Source organism: Tetrao urogallus (genome assembly GCF_951394365.1).
Source record: "Tetrao urogallus genome assembly, chromosome: 6".
In the NCBI taxonomy this organism is placed as follows: Eukaryota; Metazoa; Chordata; class Aves; order Galliformes; family Phasianidae; genus Tetrao; species Tetrao urogallus.
Genome location: NC_136819.1, coordinates 39,358,557 through 39,364,556, shown reverse-complemented (window position 1 = coordinate 39,364,556; position 6,000 = coordinate 39,358,557). Strand labels below are relative to the sequence as shown.

At 56.4% G+C, this 6,000-nt stretch overlaps 1 protein-coding gene across 1 annotated transcript; it reads left to right on the top strand.

Annotated features, from left to right (window-relative positions):
* Positions 1-646: 646 nt before the first annotated feature.
* Positions 647-2,935, top strand: NGB (neuroglobin; the record flags this gene model as incomplete). The annotated part of the gene is made up of 4 exons (XM_079537197.1): positions 647-750; positions 1,017-1,128; positions 1,996-2,115; positions 2,789-2,935. 4 exons carry the CDS (start codon positions 647-649, stop codon positions 2,933-2,935), a joined length of 483 nt encoding a protein of 160 aa, XP_079393323.1.
* Between the last annotated feature and the right edge of the window lie 3,065 nt (positions 2,936-6,000).

The window sequence follows — 6,000 nt, the reverse complement described above, 5'->3', positions numbered from 1 at the left end:
GATTCTAAAAGGCCATCTCGCCCAACTCTCTCTATTGAACAGGATGTCTACAGCTGATCAGGTTGCTCAGAGTCCCATCCAGCCTCACCTCGACTACACCAGTCACACCTACTGACAACCTGAATCCTTCGCTACCCTTACTGTAAAAAAAAAACTTCTTCCTTTTACCCAGTCTAAGTGTCCCCTTTAAGTTTGAAACCATTTCCCTTTGTCCTATCACCACAGACCCTGCTAAAGAGTTTGTCCCCTTCTTTCTTACACCTCCTTTAGATACTGACAGGCTGCTCTCAGATCTCCCCGGAGCCTTCTCTTCTCTAAGGAGAAGTTGGGCATCCTGAACGTGTCTGACAAAGCTGGTCTCCGCTCTGTGTACCAATACCTTCGCAGGATTCAGCCGTTAATTACCCTGAAATGACAGAGGCTCTTTGCGACGCCGGAGCGGCACCTGCCCACAGCGGTGACCGAGGGGCAGCTCGGCGCGGTACCGCCCGGCCGGGGGGGCGCGGGGGCACGGCGGGGGGCGGAAGGCGGGCGGCTGCGCTCCGTTCCGGGCTCCGCTTCTCTGCCGGCCCCGCTGCGTGCGGAGAGAACCTCGGGCGGCAGGGACGGGAGCAGGTTCCCCGGGCGGGCTCTTCCCCGCCCCGCTATGGAGAGCGGGATGCTGTCTCGCACGCAGCAGGAGCTGATCCGGGAGAGCTGGCGGCGGGTGAGCGGCAGCCCGGTGCAGCACGGCGTCGTCCTCTTCTCCAGGTGAGCTGGGGCTCGGGAAGCAGCGTGGCTCCGCGCCCAGGGTGCTCGACCGGAGGAGCGGATCCCCGGGGCGGCGGGCGGTGCGGGGCTGCCCCGCGCGGTGCCCCGCGTTGCGGCCGGGCAGGAGCTCGCGGAGCCGAGCCGAACTCTGCCGTGCGCATCTCAGCGTCTTCCCTACGGGCTGCGACGCCGTTGCCGGCGGGTGAGCGGGACTCCGAATGGAGCCAACAAAGAGAGAAGATGGGGCCTCTCTCCCGCCGTTGCAGGTTGTTCGATCTGGACCCTGACCTGTTGCCCCTTTTCCAGTACAACTGCAAGCAGTTTGCCAGCCCCCAGGAGTGCCTGGCTGCTCCCGAGTTCCTGGATCACATCCGAAAGGTGAGAGGGGTCGGGGCAATCCGCGGGTGGGTTCGGGACCGCCGGGAGTCGATGGGAGCGCGCGGGAGGGCTGCTGTGTCCCCGAGACGGGGAGGGAGCGGTGCTGAGGCTGACGCGCGGGAGCTCGCGAACAGGAAGAATTGGGCATAACGCAGCGCAGCCCTTTGGTGAGCCCGGAGGAGCAGCCCTGCTGGGACAGAGTGCAGCCTGTGCTGCCTTCGTAACCCCATAACCTCCATCTTCAAACCAGCCTTTATAACCTCCATCTTTAAAGCGGCGGAGCGCCTGCTCGCCTGACCTTGTTCTTTGTGAGAGGCTCTTTTCTTGATAGCTGCAGGCTTTCTGCTATTTCCCTGCCGCTGCTTACTGAACAAGCAACGTCCATCTTTATTTCTGCTCTTATTGCCTTAAGCTGAAATAGCTCTTTGCTCTAGCTGGAGACAGTTTCCCTCTTGAAATTATAGAGTACGGTTCTATCACCTCTTGCCTTTGCTGGGCTTACCATGCCCAGGTTTTAATCTCTCCTAACTTGTTCTGTCTGCTCCCTTCATCCCTCATTAACTCTGTTCTGCACCCACGTGACTCTTCATCCTTCTGGGAGCCCACTGCCATTTGTGCATTGCCAGAGCAGATCTCCTGGCTGGGCTCTCCCCCACCTCCCCTCAAAATACTTTGGCCTACCTTAGCATTGTCTCCTATGCTTTTGTGCTATCCTGGCAACTTCCAGAGGTTCCACTTTCTCCTCTGGGAAGGGAGGCCAACAGCTCCTCTGCTGTGCTGGGAGGTGGTGGTAGCTGCTGGGCTGAGCAGGGTGAGCTAGAGGGGCTGGCCTTCTACAAATGTGGTGCAGCTGCTGTGCTCCCTCAGGTGATGCTGGTGATTGATGCAGCTGTCAGCCACCTAGAGGACTTGCCCTGCCTGGAAGAATACCTCTGCAACCTCGGCAAGAAGCATCAGGCAGTTGGTGTGAAGGTTGAGTCCTTCTCGGTGAGGTGTACTCTCCCATCCCACTATGGCTGTTTGTGCAATCCTTGATGGTTCCAATTCTGCGCCCTGTGCTGAGTGCAGCTGGCTGGAGAGGAGGCTGGTGGCCTGGGCCTGGGAACCCTTGAGCTCCCCTTGTTTCCTGCCTGGAGAGTGAGGGCAGAGGGGAGCAAAGCATTTCAGAGGCTGTTCGGTCTGTAGAAGAGGAAGCTCAGGGGGAGGCCTTATTGCTCTCTGCAACTCCCTGAACAGGTGACAGGGTGGAGGTCAGCCTCATCTCCCAGGTTATGGTGATGGGATGAAAGGGCCTCAAGTTGTGCTGGGGAGGCTGAAGTTGGATATTTGGAAATATTTCTCGTCCTGAAAGAGTGATCAGGCACTGGAAATGGGCTGCCCATTCCAGGTGGGAAGTGGTGGAGTCACTGTCCCTGAAGGTGCTCGAGAAGCATGTAGATGTCACACTTAGGGATATGGTGGCATTGGGTTGATGGCCGGACTAGGTGATCTTAGTGGTCTTTCCTAACCTTAACAACTCTGTGATTCTATGATTTCCCACCTGGAGAGAGCGATGGCTTGGTGCACCATTGTCTCTCACCCAAAGTGGTGCGGGGGTGAGGGAAGGGATCTGCCTGTTGTTCCCCAGCACTGAGTTGACACTTCTCTGTTTGGATTGCAGACAGTTGGCGAGTCCTTGCTGTACATGTTGGAGAAGTGCCTAGGTGCTGCCTTCAGCCCGGATGCGAGGGAGGCCTGGATCAAACTCTACAGTGTGGTGGTGAAAGCCATGCAGCGTGGCTGGGAGGTCCTCCCAGAGGGGGACTAGCCCTAGGCCTGGCCCTCTACAGGATGAGCACTCACCCCTCTGCCTCTCTCCACCTGTCTGCCTCTATGCACCAGCCCACCTCCTCCAGCCACATGTGCTGGGTTCTCTTCGTGATCGTGATCTCACCTTGCTTTGACGCTGCCATGTCCCTGCCTTTCCTGGTGGCCACAGGGTATCTCTCTGCAGCCCAGAGTGTCCAGCACAGCACCACTTCCCAGTGCCAGGTTCCTGTGTGCCAGCACCTGTAGCTGTGCTTTGGCCTTCTGCTGGCACTCTACGCTCTTCTTGCTGCCCATCCCCATAAGATGGCTGCTGGTGAGGGCCTCTCAAGCCCCACAGCGAGCTCTCGTCCTGCTCTCTTCACCCAGCATCACCATGGGCAGTGATCTTGGTGCGCCTCTGCCCTTCTCCTGTGTGAGGCTGGTCGCAGTGTAGTGTGTTCCCTGCGAGTGTTTCCAGTGGTGGGGGATCACATTAATACCAAGGTAAGGCTGCTCTCAGTGATGTAGGCTGCTGCCCAGAAGGGTTCCTGTGGACTTGGCCAGTTGATTTTAATGTGTGAGAGTTGGCTGAAGTGCACCAGCAGCAGTGGCTATTTAATGTTTTGTATTGAGAAGAATGAAGCAAATACAAGAAATCATGTCTTAAAATAACAATGAAAGTTGCAATCATGTCATGGCAACGGCTTCTGGAAATGATGCTGGCTCTTGGCCAGGGGAAGAATGGCTGTAATTTTTCTGCTTACGGGGGTAGGACCTGGAGTGCTTCCTATCTGCACACAGTGCCCATCTGCAGAGCTTCCTCACCTTCCAGAAATAACTCCGCTGTACCTGAGACACAGTCACCGTGGAGGGGAGAAGGCACACGGCTAACACTGAGCAGGTAGGGCCATGTTAGGGCAGGAGTACAGCACCTGCCAGGAAGCTACCAATGAAATGGCTGGGAGGCAGAACCCACGTGCTCCAAGGGAGCTGAACTTGATCTCGATGGAGAAGGTCATCTTTAAGGGAAGTCATCCCAGGGTAAGGACAAGGAGCAAATGCTCGTCTGCAGCCAGTGCCCTTTTTCACTTCTTCAGTGCAGGAGAAGGCCAGTGTTCAGGGCTGTGATTGTCCCTCCTGTGCTGACCTATCCTCCCTCTGAGCAGGAGGGCAATCCATGAGATGTGTCACCATCCCTGTCCCCTGCCCTGTGGTGCTGGTGGCTGTGCTGAGCACACAGCAAGGACCCTGATTGTGAGGGGAGTGGTGTCAGGGCAGAGCTGTATGTGCCATGCATGCTATCTTCCCCAGGATACCAGGCTGTGCTCTTGCAGTCTGATACAGAGTAGGAGAGGCGGGGAATGGAGCAGTTCCTGTTACAGCCCTGATCTGGGGCATCAGCACCACAGGCAGGAATGTTCTGAACCTCCGTGGCACATAGCCACATGTGTGAGGAATTGAGTGTGTGCTACTGCAAGAAACGGTCCCTTTGTCCTTTAGCTTCAACTCCTTTTTTGTGCCACGTTTTGTGTAATTCCTAGGGGAAACAAACTAGTCTGTGTGCCTCTTATACCCAGGTATACTGTTTAATAAAGAACAATCGAGAGTCTCTGCCCTTTTGGGTGCCTGTTTATTTTGAGAGGCCTAAGCAAGCTTAACAAAGGATGACAGAGGAGTTTGCTGGGCTAGATTTAAATGTTCCAGTTCTTCACCTAATTTGACATCCCTTACCCTATACCAGCCTTTCTGAGGTAACACCACTGGGTGCTCCTCTTCCCCCTGCACCTTTTCTGCTCCTGCATGTTCCCCTTACCCCTGAAGTGCTTCCAGCCCAGATAGCTCTTCCAGTTGCTGCCTTTTTTGACCTGCTGTGCTGCTGCCACAGTGCCATAGGCTGGATACAAAAGGGACAGACAGTGCTTGCCTTTGGAGAGGGTCTGTAGCTGGGCAGAGGGTGACAATGGCTGTCACTACCAGACAGGAGTAACGCGCAGAGGTGATGACTGCAGGCAGCAGGTGGGTGAAGTCATTTTATTCAAGGCACGGTCATAGCGATAAATAACAAGAAGGTACAGACCTCTGGCACATTCCTACAGTGTGGCAAACAAGGGCAATCCAAGCCTGAGCTCCGCAGGACTCAGTGCCACTCGCAGGCACTTGTGTCCCCCCAGAAAGGGAGCATCAAGTCATTGGATGGGGCCACCAGCATCTTACCAGCCCCAAGATGAGTGGCTGCAGGACACCAGTGTAGGGAGCTGGGAATTCCCCTCAGAGTCACTTCTGGTTGCCACAGCCACCACTTGGGCATGTAGAAGCCAGGGAGCAGCAGGGCTGCCAGCCTTGAGAGCTGAGACCTCCAATTCACTGCTGGGTGCCCCAGGATTTACACACTGTGCCCCCACTCCCAACAGCTTCAGTGATGCTGGGCAGGGGAAGTGGCACAGGGCATCCCTGCAGTGCTGTTCTCTGGAGTCAGACCCCTCCATCACCCCTGGGGAGAGCAAGGACTGGGGCAGGGCACCCTCCCAGAAGTGCAATGCAAATGTCCCCCTAGCAAGGGAAAGACCCAGATGAGCTCTCTCACATCCCACTACGGTCTTGGGCGCCACCCATGGCAGGCACCAGTTTCAGCCCCTACCTCTACAGCATTGCACCAGAGTGGGGAGAAACTGTCTGAACACTGCCTCATTCCTGAGCAACTGGCAACTACAGGAGGATGACTCATGGGAAGAGGCAGGATTTCAAGAGCCCCACCTCTGCATTTTCAGAAGGTAGCAGATGGGTCGGTCCCCCACTGGCACCATAACCATTCTGCTATCAGCTGCCTGTTGTGGCTTTACCCCAGCAGGAAACCACCCAGGCACAGCAGAACTGTGTGCACTCACCCTGTGGGAGCAAGGCTGGGAGTGCAATACCTGCTCCTGCATCCAGGGCCCAAAAAGCCCAAGGATGCTGCCTGGGCAGGAGCAGGTGGTGTGCACACACCCAGTGCAGCAGCATTCGTGCTCCAGAGGCTCCTGGACAACCCAGGGAGTGCTGCCAGCCCCCTGTTGCTATTGCAATGGGATGGAGCTGTGCGGATCC